General features: G+C 37.7%; 2 protein-coding genes across 2 annotated transcripts in view; one reads left to right on the forward strand and one right to left on the reverse strand.

Moving 5' to 3' along the window:
- The window catches only part of LOC141912360 (echinoderm microtubule-associated protein-like 2), a 34,863-nt gene extending 20,247 nt beyond the window's left edge, over positions 1-14,616 (forward strand). Inside the window, exons 5-21 of the mRNA XM_074803623.1 lie at positions 146-171; positions 2,173-2,302; positions 2,731-2,880; positions 2,987-3,059; positions 5,715-5,816; positions 6,294-6,398; positions 6,585-6,719; positions 7,033-7,132; positions 7,220-7,377; positions 9,035-9,160; positions 9,254-9,385; positions 9,722-9,878; positions 10,381-10,478; positions 10,592-10,679; positions 11,381-11,476; positions 11,624-11,754; positions 12,267-14,616. Of these exons, the coding sequence (XP_074659724.1) occupies positions 146-171; positions 2,173-2,302; positions 2,731-2,880; positions 2,987-3,059; positions 5,715-5,816; positions 6,294-6,398; positions 6,585-6,719; positions 7,033-7,132; positions 7,220-7,377; positions 9,035-9,160; positions 9,254-9,385; positions 9,722-9,878; positions 10,381-10,478; positions 10,592-10,679; positions 11,381-11,476; positions 11,624-11,754; positions 12,267-12,392 (1,933 nt within the window). The 3' untranslated portion in view covers positions 12,393-14,616. The remainder of the gene's footprint in view (positions 1-145; positions 172-2,172; positions 2,303-2,730; positions 2,881-2,986; positions 3,060-5,714; positions 5,817-6,293; positions 6,399-6,584; positions 6,720-7,032; positions 7,133-7,219; positions 7,378-9,034; positions 9,161-9,253; positions 9,386-9,721; positions 9,879-10,380; positions 10,479-10,591; positions 10,680-11,380; positions 11,477-11,623; positions 11,755-12,266) is intronic.
- A 392-nt stretch (positions 14,617-15,008) lies between these two features.
- LOC141911094 (tRNA (adenine(58)-N(1))-methyltransferase catalytic subunit TRMT61A-like) lies at positions 15,009-18,447 on the reverse strand. The gene is made up of 3 exons (XM_074802060.1): positions 18,022-18,447; positions 15,844-16,110; positions 15,009-15,299 (listed from the first exon to the last, which is right to left on the reverse strand). The coding sequence occupies exons 1-3, from the start codon at positions 18,344-18,346 to the stop codon at positions 15,022-15,024; spliced, it is 870 nt and encodes a 289-aa protein (XP_074658161.1). The 5' UTR covers positions 18,347-18,447; the 3' UTR covers positions 15,009-15,021.
- Between the last annotated feature and the right edge of the window lie 114 nt (positions 18,448-18,561).

Below are 18,561 nucleotides of genomic sequence, written 5' to 3' on the forward strand. Positions count from 1 at the left end.
GTTATGATTCATAATGTCTGGATACGGAGAATTATTGATTATCTAAAGTTTTAACCGAGCCATATGATTTGAAAGATGGTTGTGGTTTATAGCTTATATATATACTTGGAATTGAGGTTATTATAATGTGGCTTTCTTTTTTCAGTACCAAAGATCCAACGTACAACAAGGGTGAGACAGAGTTTCTTAAGCATGGCAAAATATTCTCTGTTACGTCATATGTATATATCTATATAAGAAGTTGGTCCAGAATATTGCCATCTTCTTGATTCGATCGGAGGCAATGTATTAAGCTGGGTCCACTTCTTTTGTAGTCCATCGCTTCCTCACGTTTTTAGTTTATGCTACCTACCAACCTACCCACCGTAGTGAACATTAGATTCCCGGTATACACGTAGTTAGTTCATTTGCAAACTCTGAATCTATATTTCTAATAAGTAGCTAGAATAGAAAGTCTATTGGCATAGTAGCTAACGTGTATTTCACTGGTCACTCTTCTTTTTAAATGTATATATTATGCTTCCAACCTCTTTACAATCTGTAAAGAAAATGTTCGGCTATAATGGCTATATATACTGGCAGTAGATATAAGCAGCAATCACACGGAGACGATTTGGCCCGAGTCAAATTTGGCTGTACCTAATTAGAAAGCGCGTTCACATGTAAACCACTCACTCGATACTAAACAATGTTTAAACAAAGCAAAGTGGGTCATTTCTGGAACCTGGTAACAATTCACACACAATGATTTGACCCGTGCTAAAATTTGGTTCGAGCCTGGTCCGCTTCAAATCCTCAAAACCTCCCTTCAAATCATTCGGTCAGTATTACACAGGCTTATGTACAAAATCTACTTAACACAATGTTTATGCTTATAGCCGACTGTTACTTCTTGCTCAACACACATGGCCTTCGTAAATTGGGCATTTACCAGTTTCGCCCAGTGCCTCGGGTCTAGTTTCCGAATAAATCTGAATTAAGGATTGGCCGAATTAATCTGAATTAAGGATTGGATTCTAAGTCACGATTTGGCCTGCCCCTGGATAATAGAACGATGCCCGTGTGTGTTCGGCTTTAAGGGGATAATAAATTTATTTTACATCTGCTTGTAGCTGTTATTTACGATATGTGTATTCTGTATTTCATTTCATGTAATTGTATATAATCAGCTCGCAGTAGTAAGTATTAAATTCTGAGTATATATATAATATATATACGTATATAGGTTTTGTTTGAATCCATCAGTGTTCATCAATATTCATCACCATTTTCCTTGAATATCAATTTCGAACATGCCACTGTGGTAGATATCACATGAAATATCCGGTATATTATCGGTAACCAAGTTCTGTACTATGGCAACTGAAAAACCACATTTGGGGCCCGCTTAAAATCAAAAATGTCAAAACTAGGTGACTAAACAGTTGGACATACGTTGCTCCTTTATCTCTGGGTTTGGTATGTAAAATTGGCCCTCTGGTGTTTGGTCGAAATACCCATCCATATCTCGGATATCTTATTTTTCAATGCATGGTAAACCGGCATGTCAAATTCAAAAGAAATACTTCGGACTTATCGAACTTCCTTACTGGCTTTTCAAAGAACCCGATCAATTTCTCTTACCAAAATTATAGGGCATGTCTTAAGTAGTTGAAAAAACGAAAGATTATGGGTATGCATTTTTAACTGTTGTGTTTTAGGATAAACACGATTAAGCATGATGAATAGACTTTTGGAATTTGTCATCAGAAACTTTTTTTGTTTTAATCAAGCTACCCAATTTGGGAGAAATAGATTTCCTACGTATTAGAAGTATTTTCATTAGATTATCTACTCTCGTTGGAGGTTATTCTGTGATAAAAATTAACTCATTCACTCCTGAACATTCAATTCTTGGCCACTAGAAGCCCAAATGCGTATTGCCGAAAATTACTAATTATTGATGATTTTTTTTGATTATGTATTACATATATTAAGTGGAAATAAGAGAATCTTTATTGATATAATCTCTACAAGAGGGAAATTGCACATTTGATCGGTACTATTCTAAGAATACTCCCTCAATGACTTCACAGTGACTACCAAACGATTTCAATTACTTATCAATGTTGGCCGTTTTGAAATCGCCATTTTTCGAAATCACATAACGAAAATAACATGTGTTCATTTCAGAGGATGGAAATCTCCGTATATTCCTGAAAGGTCGACCCGTCACTACTTACGCGCCGTCGGACATCAAAGACGACTACGACCTCGCTAAAGTCGGACACGTTCCGAATGAAAAATTGAAACTAGAATGGGTGTATCCTTTTAGACAGATGCTTTGGTCGAAATACTGTTGAAAGTCGAATTTAGTTTTGCCATTCGTCTTCATCATATGCTCATGAACTTCACTTACTCGTTGCGAGATACTTGGGCCACACTATGTAAAATACCATTTTGTTCAATCCTCGAACTTCAATCCCTCGCCCCACTTGGCGAATTATTAAAAGGAAACTGCTCTGAGGATTTTCAATGCTAAGAGGGCAGCCTCCGGGATTCTAACAAAAATCATCAATGCTCTAAGTGCCACTGGGCAGATTACGCGCAGGTTAAAGATTTCTTTTCCCAATTTTGCCCATTACTAGATTCAAGTCTGTGAACCCTTTGATTGACTAGCTAAAGACAGATGGCGCTCAGCAACACTGTAAATTTGTGTTACTTGTAGTCCTTAACTGTTTAATTGCTTAGTTATGGTTATCGCGGGCGCGATTGTCGTTCAAACATATATTTTCTGCCGACCGGTGAAATCGTTTATTTCGTCGCCGCAGTCGTCGTTTTGTACAATGTTGAGGAACAAATGCAGAGACATTACCTGGGCCACAATGATGACGTTAAATGGTAGGTTTACATCGGATTTTATTGAGGTTTTTAGTACAAAATATCTCAATTTCATCTACAACTACAATCGGGAACGAGCATTAGAAGCTTTCTATTTCTATTTCAGTTTGGCTGTTCATCCCGATAAAATAAAGATAGCCACTGGACAAGTTGCAGGACATGATAGATCCCATGGAAAGGTGAGAATGTGAGCCTTATGTAATCACTCATCCTTCCCGGGCAAGGATACAAAACTGATGGCACCGAGGCTCCTTACTGTACGAAACCCTGCCACACAAGACTGGGTGCAAACATGCATAGGTTGGACACAAAAAAACTTGTGGCACCAATCAGATTGCTTGTTGTATAATCGCTAAGGCTGAAATAAAACTGATTGGCATATACTGACATCATCTTGGCTGTGCATGAAGCAGCGCACTCCGGCTAGTGCTGAGTCTTAAATAATGCCATCAGGTTCGAATCCCTGCATTGGGGAGGATGGTTATATCTAGACGTTCTTATTTAGTGCATTCTCGGACACTGGTCGAACAATGTTATCAAGTCTAGATCACTCTTTTTCTTGATTTATTCATTTCGATTCAGCTGAAACTTCTTAAGTACATTTAGTTTAAGTAAAGCAGATTTAATTATGCACCCGAAAACATGTACATGTTTCTAGAACTTGCGCGGTTTTGTTTAGAATAAAATTCACCAACCAATAATCATGGCTCGACGAAAAAAAAAAACTGATGTTTCCACGGTGAGTTAAGCATGACTGTGTGTGATGACTGAGCCAGTTTATCTGTCACGTACTACATGCACCATTTTGTAGCAGCGGCGAAAGTTTTCATTTGCTAGCATTCGCTTTTGAGGGCGAAACATTTTCGAATTTTACCTAATGGTGTCCTCAGGGTCCAGTTTCATGAAGTCAATCAGATAAGTTTTAATCATTGGAATTCATCGATAATGCAAAGATGTCATTAGCCGCGATCACACAAGCTTTTTTTGCCCAGAACAACTGTTCACTCAGGTGTCAAATGGGCTGGTGTCTGTTTGGCCAACCAAAAATGTCAAACTAGGCCTGAGCCAAATTCTAGCTCGGGTCAAAATATTGCGGAAGTGATTCACTTCGCTTTGTTAAGTATCGAGTGAGTGGTTTATGTGTGAATGCACTCCCTTATTAGGCACGGGCCAAATTTGACTACGGCCTGATCTGTGCCAATTTGGCCGGGGCCAAATCGCCTCCCATGTGATTGCAGCTATTGGCAAGTAATCAGAATTATTCTTTGATGAAACTGAGCCTGGTATTTTATTATTAGGCAGCTACCTCGATTTTTATCTGGTTTTATCACCGACTTTTACCCCTGGATGAAACAAATAGCAATCCCAAAATTGTCATGCTATATGTATAGAATAGCTAAGGTATTCACTACCGTATATCCTGTCCCCATTATATATCTACTTGCGGTATTTTATTTCAGCCTTGTTTTATATTGAAAAAATTTGATTATAGTGATTCACATTTTCCTGCATCGAATTATATTAGCTATGACTCGTACATATTAGAATTCACCGTACACTTACAACTGCTCTGATTAGTGATTTATTAGCGTACCCTCGCCCGGATATGAACCTGGTGGCATCCAAACTCTACCACGGAACAAACCCTTATCATAGTAGACTGTGTCAGTTTCATGATTGCATCCATCCTCACTTGCCAGGGTTTGATTGCCTCCCGCCGCGCCTCATGTCAACATAAACCCTGGCTGCAGACCCCCCTTTGTTCTTTTACACTACCCCAGATTTCTTGGGCGAACAGGTTGCTGCTTAGTGGCCATCAGTCTATAATCTAGCCAATCAGATGAGTTGTATTGATAGAGCGAATCGGCAGATAAAAAAACTGCATCTGATTGGCTTAATACGTAAACTGGTGGCTGCTAAGCGACAATATGTCCTGCAAAGCAATCTTTGTCAGTATAATAGACCAATGTTAAAGGGTCTGCACCCAGGGTTAGTGTTGGCGTGAGCTTGGACAGGAGGCAAGCATACCCTGCCATACGAGAACGGATTGCATCAGGTTTGAATCAAAGGTGCCAAGGAAGTATGGATGCTTCAGAGGTTGCAATTTTTAATCATGCACAGTGCATAATTTACTAGTTTGAAGTTGCGTTTTGTCACCAAAATATATAAGAGCATTTTTCATACATCACTGCGAATTTCAGTACTTTCGTAATCAAAAATATTACTTTCTTATTTTTGACAGAAAACGCATCGGGTAAGATAAAATAGCCTAACCGTTAAATGGCTTGTTGTGTATGTTTGTAGTACATGAGCCTGTTGTTTGAATCATTGTTATTCACTTCTTTTTCGAGAATCATCAAAAATCTATTTCTATCCATAAATAGCAACCACATCCATAAGATTTGCATATTTCAGTTTGCAATTATTATATACTATGTGAGTCTTTAAGTATTAGTTCATCTTATTGACACAATCAAATGAATTTGAATTTTCACGCATCGTTGTAAGAATTTTGATGTAACTTTTCATGTCGTCTTGTGCATTTTCTGTGTATCATTTACCATGCAATTTGACTGGTCATTTATTCACTGCATGGTCCCGTATTTTTTTTGCGAAGTCCTTCAAAGTATAATCAACATTTTCATTTCAAATGAGAATTTCTACTCTATCTTCCTGCATTGTGGAACCTATTTACTATTTTGTCGATGGACCATTCATCATCTAAATGTTGCCATTCATTTTCTGATTCCTGATTTTATGGCTAGAAATCTTGCCTACCTCAGAATCCAAAACATCATGAAAAAAAACTGAAATTATATTTTTCTATGTTTCAGCCACATGTACGAGTTTGGGATTCAGTCAGTTTAAATACACTGCATATAATAGGCCTAGGCGAATTTGAAAGAGGAGTCTCTTGTCTGTCATTCTCAAAAGCTGTAAGTATCTTCCTGTCATAGGCAAATATGATTAAGGTGAAAAAAATTACTGAGCCCTGAATATGTTTAAGGATCTTAGATAACACTACCCGCACAAAGATGAGACTTCAGACACACGACGAAGAAAAAATGCAGCCCTAAGGCCAGTTGCACATTTGGCTCTATAGCTAATCTAACTATTTTATGACCAGTGAAGAGTGAAGACTTGCTATTTTTTGCGATTTTTGGACTTGTGGCGACTGTGCAACAGTCCTCCAGGGGCCAGTTCCGTAGTCAGGGCTTAGATTTAAGACCAACTTACTTCTACAGCCAATCTAACAAATTAAGACCAGTCTCAAGATTTAAGACTATTTTTAGACTTGAAGTCTCGACTATGAAACCAGCCCCATGGGCTTTAGTTTCGGCCCAGTTATAGCTACTAGTTATGGCTTCATCTAGTGTATTCGTAAACATGTTGAATCATCTTTTTCATTCTAGGATGGCGGACAGTACTTAAGTGTTGTTGATGAATCAAATGAACATATTCTCTCGATATGGGAATGGCAAAAGAGCGAAAAGGGTCATAAAATCACAGAAACTAAGGTCAGTTTTTGCGTTTCTGTTTACATATTGGTAATTTATATACCAATTACTTACTATTTGAGTAGAATAATGCTATTCAACTTTGAATAGCGGTATTTTCCCCAAATTTAACTGGCCAAAAAGATCTGATTATAGCATTTTACAAGAGATCATATTCTCGATCGTATTTCATTTGTTTTGTTGCAGTGTTCACAAGAAGCAGTCCTAGCTGGTGAATTCCATCCGTTTGAGAAAAATCAGATAATCACGTGTGGTAAAAATATGCTGACATTTTGGTCATTGGAGGGCGGTAGTCTCAGTAAAAAGAATGGCATATTTGAGGTAATTTTCTAATTTTGCGGATCCGATAAAATTAGTGTATGATTGAGATTTCGTCGAGTGTCATGCAGCCGGTCATATAGCTGTCTGAAATAGTTCAGTGAAAATCTTTTCGGTAGACCTGAATACTTGGAACACAATGATATAAAATGCCACACCGATAGTCACACAAAAATAGTCCGAAAGGACCCTGAAAGTATTACTGAAGATAACAATTAGGATACAGTTGATACACTTTTGATACAATCTAGAAATCAATGTGTGGTTTGGTAGCATCATCTCATTTCACCTAATATACTCATGGATTTTATTTCAGAAATATGAAAAGCCTAAATATATATTATGTTTGTGTTTTGCGGAAAATGGTGATATTTTGACCGGTGATTCCAATGGTAATATCTTCGTATGGGGAAAAGGTAAGGTTAAAACTGACAAAATTGCCGACCCTCAGAGGAGAGCGACCTCGCATCTAACCTAATCGAATTGTGTAATGATCGTTACAGGCACTAATAAGATACAGCATGCAATTCTAAGCGCCCACGAAGGCGGCATTTTCTCGCTTTGTGTCTTGAAAAATGGTACACTGCTGTCCGGAGGTGGTAAAGATCGAAAGATTATTCAGTGGGACACGAATTATCAACGACTCGGTCCCGAAACAGAGGTGCGTACTTTTGCGAAATGATATGTCTTCAAACATTCAATGTTATTCACATTAGTAGTATCTTAATTCACTTACACATGTTTTTTAGCCCACATGGGACTTAAGTTCCAGCGGGCTATTGCATTCACTTTTCGCCCGTCATTTGTCCATTGGTACATTAGAGGGAATCCAGTTATTTTGGGAAGTTTAGAAGACGTTTCAATGGATTGTCTTGATATTTGGTTTATTCATATACAAATTTGGTTTATACTAGTGATACATCCTACAGCCCATATATGTACAACTGGCCTAATCAAATATCAGATTTAAGAATTAATGTTTTTTACCCTCATCAGCAGATTTTGAAAGCACTTTGAACAATTTTCTTTATTTATTTCATATTTATATGTATTGTATTTGTTCATCAGGGGGCATTGAATATTGAAATTTACATATTGTCGAGCATTTCACCAAGTTGGCATGGTAGCCCTGGACCCCCAGTTTTGCATCGTATTTTACGATATTGTGAAACTCTTTGAGTTCTGTCCACTGCCTGCTGATGGTGATATCAGTCATTACCTTATGTATTGTATGCATGTAATATATTGTATGGTATGAGTCTGCATGCTTTTTTCATTGAGCTCGGGCACATTATAAGAAACCGTTGTCCCAGTAATTAAGAGGTATACCTGAGCTCGTGTTGGTTGGACTACTATGAGTGAAAGGGGAATGTTCATGAACCATTTGAACCAATTCTATGAAGAATGAGGTCATGGTTTTAGTCTGCCTATAGATGGCTTTGTATCCATCAATTGCTCCTATAAGTGGGTAATTATCAGTTACAGAAAAAGTTCACTTCTTCATTTCTGTGATTGTTCCCGGAGGCAAACCCGACGCTTTTCGTGCAATGAGCCATTCTAAAGATTAGTGTTCTAATTTGTTTTTCGATTTATTAAATGAAACAAGGACCCTCATGCCATACTGCGAGATCGGACGAAAATAATTATACCTAAGTATTATAAGGTAACTGGATCTGGGAATAATGACCTGAGAGAAGGACGAGGGCGTGTAGTGTGAATGTGTCTCGCTTCTGACTTTACGATCCTTATTTTTAACGATTTACGACCGAAGAGTCGGGAAGTTCGATGTCTGCAGTACATTCGTTGTAGCTTTAGGGCTGGTTTCCTAGTGCATGGATATTCATTAAATCATCTGTCATTCTGATCACATTACAAGATACGTTAGAAATTTCGTAGGTTACTTTATCGCGCTTTCCCCCAACGTTACACTTTTCATTCTAGTTACCTTCAATACTGCACACAATTGATGAGATGGTTGCACATGTGAGAATATGGTTCTATCGGCGCTTAGTTGGTCAATTATTTGTTGTTTTTATAGTGCCCAGTTTCCGGTGGTGACCCAGCGGTATCATTTTCTAGTCCCAAAAATCCCTTGCCATTACTAAAATAAAATGATTATGACTCTTAAATGATATTCTTTTAGCAATTGTCTTTATCGAGAATGTTTTTCATTGTACATTATCAGGCATGCATATAAATCAAGAATTTTATTTCTAAAGAGATTTCTTATCAATAATGAATGCCCGATATATATATTTTTAGGCCGATTCATCAATCTTTACTAGTCTTGTAATGTCTTTAGTTTTCTTAATTTAAAGGTACCTGAACAGTATGGTCCTGTACGAACATTGAGTCAAGGTAGAGGAAACATGGTGTTAGTTGGAACGACACGTAATTCTATCCTACAAGGAACATTAGATCTGGAATTTAGCCCGATCGTTCAGGTAAAAGCCATGGATTGTTATGAAGTACCGGTATTGTTTTTTTCCCTTAGTGATTTTTTGTGAATGTTTATGGTTTGGATTATATTATTATAGGGTCATGTTGACGAACTTTGGGGTTTAGCCATTCACCCGAACCAGCACCAGTTCATTACTGGTGGGTACGATAGAGGTGTATATCTTTGGGATGCGTTGACCCATAGCGTCGTGTGGTATAAAGATTTATCCGTAAGTGAAATGAATAATCATATATGGTATGAAAATATTCCGTCATCTGGCTGAAATTCTGTTTAGCTGAATATAACATAGGAAGTTCAAGCCTGCATTTCTTCTTTTCTTGCACTATTTTGGGTCTGTGAGAACTATCTTCATGGAAATCACTTAATTAGTTAAAAAATCACTTAATTTTAAGTTCCTTTATAGGAAAACTAAACATGAAATCATTGTGAGTTGCAAGTTTTAATTCTTTTATCGAGGACCAGTACCAGTAGTTTTATGTAGTTCCCCAAATAAGTTAGGGTACCTATAAGATTTTTAGCTAAGTAGACTATGTCATGATTTCAGGATGCTGCCCATTGTGCCTGTTACTATCCAGACGGCACTATTGTCGCTATAGGCACGCAAACAGGACGCTGGATCGTCCTGGATATGACCGCCCGAGAAATCGTAGCAGTGCACACAGACGGCAATGAACAGATTGAATGCGTAGAATATTCTCCGGGTAACTAAAATCATGATAACAAAAACTTTTTTCATTGTTTAAATGTAAATGTATATTCGTTTGATGAAAATATATGAAATATTGTTGAGTCAGATTTAACTAGCAGGCAATCAGATTATCTGAATATATTAAAGACCACTGCATCTTTTTTCCCCTGCTTAAAAGATTGGCATGTTTCTGTCGTCAATTCTATTCACTTCATTCATTCACTCCACAAAAAATATATGGACATAATACAGTAAACCTATCCGGATTGGAAAAACTGGTCCGAGGCAAGTGAATTCCGAGTTAAGGATAGGAAAATACGTTAGGAAGTCGGATTTCATGTTAGTCAAGAGTTAGTCGAAAGTTCGAGTCGGCCATGTCCGAGTAAGGCAAAGTTTACTGTAGAACGGCAAAGATTATGATAGTACTGAAAATACATTAGACATTTGCTTGTGTAAATAATTTCAGTAATTTTTTGGAGGGTTAATGTTGTCTCATTTGGTTGTTTTGTTTTCAGATGGTAATTACTTGGCTCTTGGATCAAGGGATAACTATATCTACATTTACCAGACGAGCGAAGGTGGTCGTAAATATAGCCGTATTGGTAAATGTGTTGTAAGTACAAACCTTCTCAAGTCTCCACAACACCGAAATATTACACACTGTTGTTTATTCTTTACTGTTTGTGATTCTTTCCACACATTTTTTAATGTATTTTTGAATTACAGGGACATTCCAGTTTTGTGACCCACCTAGATTGGTCAGAAGACAGTCAGTACATTATGACAAACTCTGGTGATTACGAAGTTCTCTTCTGTAAGTTTCTCATTTCTCATATAACCGGGCACCACTTTTTTACACCTACGTGCGGGTTTCTTTTTCCTAGTCGTTGGGTAAGGGTAACTTTGAATGAATTCAGCCAAGAAACTATGAACCCGAATTGATCTGAAACGTGGACCAGTACGTGACAGCTTATGCCACAATACAGCTCCGTATCATACCCACAAGACCAGTACGTGACAGCTTATGCCACTACAGCTCCGTATCATACCCACAAGACCAGTACTTGACAGCTTGTGCCACTACAGCTCTGTATCATACCCACAACACCAGTACGTGACAGCTTGTGCTACTACAGCTCCGTATCATACCCACAAGACCAGTACGTGACAGCTTATGCCACTACAGCTCCGTATCATACCCACAAGACTAGTACGTGACAGCTTGTGCCACTACAGCTCCGTATCATACCCACAAGACCAGTACGTGACAGCTTGTGCCACTACAGCTCCGTATCATACCCACAAGACCAGTACGTGACAGCTTGTGCCACTACAGCTCTGTATCATACCCACAAGACCAGTACGTGACAGCTTGTACCACTACAGCTCCGTATCATACCCACAAGACCAGTACGTGACAGCTTATGCCACTACAGCTCTGTATCGTACCTACTAGAGGAATACGATTGAAACTTCTGCAATTCTGTTACTTATTAATCGTTTTTCCTTCGACAGGGACCGCCGCTAATTGTAGCATGTATACGTCACCGGCTTCATTGAGAGATGTCAAATTCGTTACGCAAAATTGTACCCTAAGTTTTGGCACTATGGGTAAGATAGACTGTCATTGATGATTGTTACCCCAGAATTATTCTTATTTTCCGTGAATGATTTATTGTTATTGAAAAACCATGTGTCATTTATTTTGTTATCCTTCCTTAACGTCATTTATCGCAATATCCATCTCTGATTTATCAGGAATTTGGCCGGAAGGTGCTGATGGAACGGACGTGAACGGATGCTGTAGAAACAATCAGAAAACATTAGTCGCTTCAGCTGATGATTTCGGCAAAGTAAATCTGTATCAATATCCGTGTTGTCAACCTCGTGTAAGTATTTTAATACTGTTTACAACTTTGGATCCATTTATTGTGTACACAATATTTTCTTCAATTAATCAAATTATTGCTGTAGACATTCTAAACATACACCGTTTATCATGAATACAAGTACAAATATACAAGTACAGTGCACTTTGACTTATATGACTCTTCTGTACACATTTTAAAGATGATTAAGTTGGGGACATTTTTTTTTAGTACATTAAAACGCTTCATGTATGCCTGAAAAAATTCATGAAGACTTAGGAATTTTACATGAAAAATACCGATAGACGATCCTTTATTGCACTACTGGCAAATACATGTAGCAGACCTAGGGGGACAGTATTATTTGAGCGAAGTTCTTTGTTCTCTTTAACGAAATTCACCAACTCTCAGAAATACTCATCGACTGATTTCTAACTGTAGTATTTTTCATGCCTACCCTACATTTGTACTTAGAACACCAATGTAGTCGTATCTGCTTGAAGAATATGCAATTTGATTTGTTCACTTTTCAGGCCGCTGGACATAATTATGGTGGACACAGCAGCCACGTAACGTCCGTACGCTTCTTGTATGACGACAGCCGTTTGTTATCAACCGGTGGTAAAGATACAGCTGTCATGCAATGGGAAATCGTGTAAAAACGCAACTATTCGTTAAGATCTGAATTCTGCTACAGCTACTCAATTACATCATATAAAAATCAAGCCGATATTCGAGTTTATCATAATTGTATAGGATATACCTGAAAAAAAAAAACCCATTTCCAAGCGATAAAAGTAGTAATGTCCATGTGTTTCGTGTATACCAATTTTTTTGTCACGGCAAAAAGATATTTAGAAATCATCGTTATTTAAATATTCATGTCATAATAATAAGATATAAGTTATTCGAAGCTGTGCATTTATATATAAGATGACCTATGACCTGTCTGTATAAGCTCCTCTTAATGTTCACGCATTATGGATTAATTGGAAGGCCTTACACTCGGGGATAACCATACGTCCAATTATTTATACAAATATTTCGTGGTAATTTCTTAGAACTGATCCAATGGCCATAGCAACTCATACGCGGCAGTAACTAGCATATAAGTGTAATTGCTATGTGAGCTACTATCCTGTTCCCAGTTTCATGAGAAATATGAAGCTCAAAAATAGTTAAGTTTTAAGTTTTCATCAAATACGAGTAAAAACCTTTTCATAAAACTGGGCAGGCAAAGATCGGTCGGTATTTGAAACGAATAAGAAAATCAGAATATGCCTTATTTTACTGAATCTAAGCGTTATCTTGAGAATATATTTTTTTCTATTTGCTCAAAAAATGAATGCATCGTATCGCCGTTAGCTGTATTGTAGTTGACATTCCATTCGTCGTATAGGTGTTAAGTCAAAAATTACCTACCTACCTTGAAAAAAGATAGCGGTCGTGTGATTGTTTTGTACTGTTTTTGTATTTCCATTGACTGGTCTCGGTGTCACCAGTTGAATATATCTATCAGCTGCGTATAAACTTGTGCATGTAAAAAATCAAATACTTTACGATAATTACTCGCTGTATTTTCGTCATTAAACCACAGACCTCGGAATCTAAATCTCGGAAATTTGAAATTAAGTAATTTCAACAGCCACAAAACTGAGGTCGATAATGTACTTTTGTGATGTACTTAAATTTAGTCGGGTCAATGATTGCCCGGTCTTGATTTTTTTCCCGGAACCATTTCGTTAAGCATGTGTGCATATCAATCGTAAAACTATAACCGTCATTCGTTCATTAAGAAATTGTACACTTTTCGCTTTCTAGTCACTGTTGATATATTCTCCTTATAGATTTATTTCACGTTCTGCAGGGTAGATCCGCGACGGCTTTTTTGACATTCTTCCTGAGAATGAATTATACAAAAGAGATGCTATTGCAGGAGGCGAGGCTAAGCAGCTTAGATGTTCACAGTCTCTGTGCTTTCTCGACATCCGAGGTCAATTTCATTCAATGTGAAGTGTCTAAAAAATATTGTCTCTCAAAAATAAATGCTAGGCTATATGGAAGATTACAAGAATAACACTATGACACTGCCGGAAGGCTCAAAAGGCCCCCCAAGGATCTGCCCCCATTCAGAACCTATATCAAACACTATTACTCGGTTCTAAATGTGATATTCTTCCTGTGTATATGAATTCTAACAGCAGAAATCGTATCTTAATTCAATATGACTTTAAATGGCAAGAGTTTAATTAGATCTTTCATAAACTTTGCTGAGAAACATCATCAAATTTATCTAGACAATAGTTTAATCATGGGTTAAGGGGTTAATGTAAACTCTTTTTTCTACTGCCGAACGTCCGAAGTCGGTATTCATTCATGCAATACACATCAATAGTGCTTTTTGTCACTGTAGTCCCTACATATATCCAACGACCAACAGAATAAATAACTGAATATATTTGTGAATAATTATACATCACAATTCATACCCAATAATTGTATTTCTGGATGAATTAAGCCATGTCTACACCAGATGAAAATCAATTTACCAGTAATTGTTTAAAAATTTTAAATTACAAAAGTCATTAGATTGCTTCATCAGTAGTAGAACTTTTCATTCTTAATGGCAGATGGAAAACCGGTAGTGATTATAGAGGTATACTGTGAACTATCTGAACATGCTCAGATAGAGGTTCAGATGATTTGCACATCATCAAACTTTAGTGTAGACATAGCTTTAAATCTGAAAAATACAGTTGAGTCAGTGCTTTGCCGTTTGTAAAACCTTAGATGTTATGAGCTTTAAATTGTCTTATGCTCTGTAATGGTTACATGGGAAAATTGAAATAAATTGTTATACTATGAGATACTCTCACAACTCAAGATTGTTTCTTTTTATTGGTTTGGGATATCTGTTGATTGCAACACAGTCAATGGCCTAAACTCTACATTTTGAATGCTAGCCACCCGTGCCTAGAGAAATCCTTTTCAGTTCATCCCTTTCAGACCAATGTGCTCTAGACTAAATAGCAGACACATTGGTTTATATGTATCTACCTAATTACCCAGAACAGTTTAGTTGCGAGTTTACTGAACACAGTACCAGGTGAAAAATCCAATTTATTAGTTGGTCCAAACTAGATTTATGGCGCAAGATGCGTAGACGCATTAAGATCTAAGGTTCTGCTCTGGGTTTAGTATAAATACAATGTATGAGTCACTCGTCACATTAATTGCGGAAATTGGAACTGAAAAAAAACTCATAAAATATTCATTGTTAAATTACTTTTATTTGGAAAACAATGTCGCAAATGTAAGATAGCCAGTGTGACCGGGCATAACAGTTTGCGGTACTGATACAGTCATCTTGGTCATATTAGAACTATCCGCGGAATCTGCTAATTTGTCTTTTTCTACGAGACTCGTTTGAGGTATGTTCAATTCTTTCACATCGTATAAACGCACTAAACATTCTATTGTTACGATATCGGTAAATCCGTTTGCAGCGAGCGTCTCGCATGAGGTCTGAACTTGTTCGATACAAGGGGAAAAGGAACATATTCGTCCTAAAAAATCAAAATTAAACGTCAGATTAGAGTTAATCAATTTAAAGTCAGGACTACAAAATGAGTGTTTACATGAAAATTGAAACTGCTAGCAGTCCTTATTGTACCCCTCCTGGACTTAAATAGTAAACAGCAAAATGGAGTTAACTCTTTCCTAATCATAGATTTTGAACCAACAGAATACAGTAGAACTAGGATGACTTCATAATTCAGATGACTAGGGACTGCCCAGATTTCTCCGAACTAAGTAAAATCCGACTTATGAATAATAGTTTATATGGTTCCAGGTGTTAAATGGACCAAATATTTCATCTGAATTAAATGAAAATCCGCATTGAAAACTCCGAACTAAGCGAGTTCTACTGTAGATCATTGGAATTCTGGATCCAGTCTCACAAAAAAAGTAAACCCCTGAAACAACCTAAGATAAAACCAAATGAAGATCGATTTAAGGGTTAAACTTTTTCGTAAGAATGGATAAGATAAGAATGGAAACAAAGACAAATGCACAAATGTTTTGCCCATTCTAAGCTGAGAAATTTACCTTGAGATTTCATCGCAACTTTAGCGTGCGGAATGGCTGACCACGGCGCTGGCAAATCGAGAAACACTGCATCAGCCACTGCGGTCTTCCCGAATCCATTGTTACATACATCGCGATGCTCTACGGTGACATATTCTGAAATTTCATGCTCTTCGAATTCATCTTTCGCTTTTTCCGCTCGTTGCTCGTGGAATTCGAATGTGTATAGATGTCCTGTCGGAGCGATAGTCCTTATAATACTGTGAGATAGTGAACCACTACCAGTTCCTGAAATACATATTTTATAAACAACGTAGTTATAGCCAAAACCTTTTCATGAGCCTGGGGCCAGTTGCACAGTCGTGACTTAAGTCCATAAGTGGTCTTCAATCTTAAGACTGGTCTTAAGTTGTAGCTATAGAACAATGTTGGACAGGGTCTTGTAAAGTCTAAGCCACGACTGCAACTGGCCCCTGGACCCTTACTACTATAAATCCATCTTTTCTCAAGTACCCTTAAGATCGATGAGTTATTCAGACTATAGGCTTAACTTGTACGACCATATGCACTCAAGCTAGGCTTAAGAATTTAAGCTAGGCTTAAGGAGTAAGGGTAGGGTGAACCTTGGAGTAGTCAAATGATTACTCCAAGGGTGAACTAATCGTCAGTCAGTGGTAAGCTTTTGTAATCATACAATTTGTAATGTCACAATGTGGCCTGATCCGATTACTGACTGGGTCGGGGTCTGTGTCAGTAGCCTAATAATATCTCAACCATTGTTCCAAAAACAATGGGTATCTGTAAATTGTTTGGTACTGGTATTCAGAATGGGGGTATAGGGTAATTAAGGATAGATTGTGGATTATATAGAGGTAGGTAGAAGCAGTCAGCAACTGAAAAACCAGGGATTTTGTTTCAGGATTCAATATTCTAAGCCATAATCTCATAAAAAGCTTAACACAAAAATGTGGCTATACTAAATGGCTGGTACTCAGACTGGGCAATTAAGGATCGAGGTAGGAGGCAGTCAGCAACTCAAAACAGTTTTAGTACCAGGTGTTGAATAGGCACAGGGGCTTGTGCCACAGGGGCTTGAGGTCACAAATAGCTTGGAGTCCAAATTTTACACAGTATCCTAGGTACCACCTATAAACAAAGAAGACTTTTTGATAGGTTGTACCTAGCTAGGGTACGTACTACAGGATCCTCATCAGCTATCGGGACAAGCAGATAGGTTAGCTATAGTTAGTTACCTAATCGTTGGTGGTAAGCTTTTTATAATCGGATGGGCTTATACCAACGTTAGGGATGACAAGGACCAAAACACGGTTGAAAAAAGTAACACTTCAAAAATATACTTTCTATTCACTTCAGTCCACAATTAATGGCTTAATTCACAAACTAACACAGGTACCTTTCGAAATAATCCAATTTTATGTATGTTTCGAGTGATTAATCAACATTATTTAGAGAAATTAATTAATTTCTCCACAAATTTCGCCATTGGCCGCCATTTCTCTGTATTGCACATGTGGCATGATAAGACAAGGGGACCTACAAGGATTTATATAAAACTTCCAAGACGAAACGACAATTTTTATTTTTGATGGTTTTCCAACTTTTATTTCAAGTCTTCGTGTTTTCCATAATAAATAATGAAATAATAAATTTCTGGTAAAAGAAAAATGTGAATAAGTGTTGATTTTTTAATTTTTTTAAATTTCGTCGTTTCGCTTTGTTAGTTTGTGCTGTTGTCCTGGCCTCAGTCCACAGGTGCCAGCACCTCCAGTAATTTTCAAAATGGCAGCTGTTCACTGGACGGAAATTTACTCTCACTTTACGGCCGATTTGCACATGGATTAAGATCGTCAGGTGAGGTGTTATAGGTATCAGACAAACTACGAATCTGTTGTGCGTCGATTACAACAAAAATGAGACAGATATCTTAAGAGACAATGAAATGCCAGGCAAATTACTCGTCAGTCAAATTGGCTGACGAAGATTTCATACAAAAATGACCTTCCCATTCCTGACTGTGGTTTGTGAAAATATCCGATCGTGAAACTAAACCACAGTCAGGTTACTGACTAGGTTAGCTAGTGTTTAGTATCATGATGTTGAACTATATTATTCAGGCACTAAACCGGACCACGATAACAATGAAGTCAATGAATAGTCTTAATCGACTAGAGCACGCACCAGATTCGATGACCACACTACCGGGTTTCAGATCCAGTTGCATTATCACCATCGAAATATCAGTCGCGTAGAGAATCTGCGTGCGATGCGGCAGATTTAGAGTCCACAATTCCGGCGTCGGGTGCAAAACGTGCAGGAAACCGTTGGCGCATTGGATTTTGCTCCCGAAATTACGTCCGATGACGTCGTCGTGTTTCATCGCGCCGTATCTCGTTTGATGAGTTTTGCCCTTTTCCAGTTTCAACGTCAACATGTTGTCGAATCCTAGATACAAAATAACGGCGTCATTCTCTTTGATCACATCGCGATACTCTTTGAAACTCATTTTCGGGTACCAATCTTCTGTAAATGCTGCACAAAGTGTTAAAATTCGATCAAAATTAGCAGTAATGTTAAATTCATGTGGCTTCTATGGGCGCGGCCATGTTTTCGGTGGCAGCACTGTACGGTCAGCTTTCTGTATTCTAGGATAAAGATCGTAAATCGTTTTCGTCCTAGGAAAACTTAGGACAAACCGGTATGATCTTTAATAATGTGTCG

Source organism: Tubulanus polymorphus, chromosome 1, assembly GCF_964204645.1.
Source record: "Tubulanus polymorphus chromosome 1, tnTubPoly1.2, whole genome shotgun sequence".
Classification (NCBI taxonomy): Eukaryota; Metazoa; Nemertea; class Palaeonemertea; order Tubulaniformes; family Tubulanidae; genus Tubulanus; species Tubulanus polymorphus.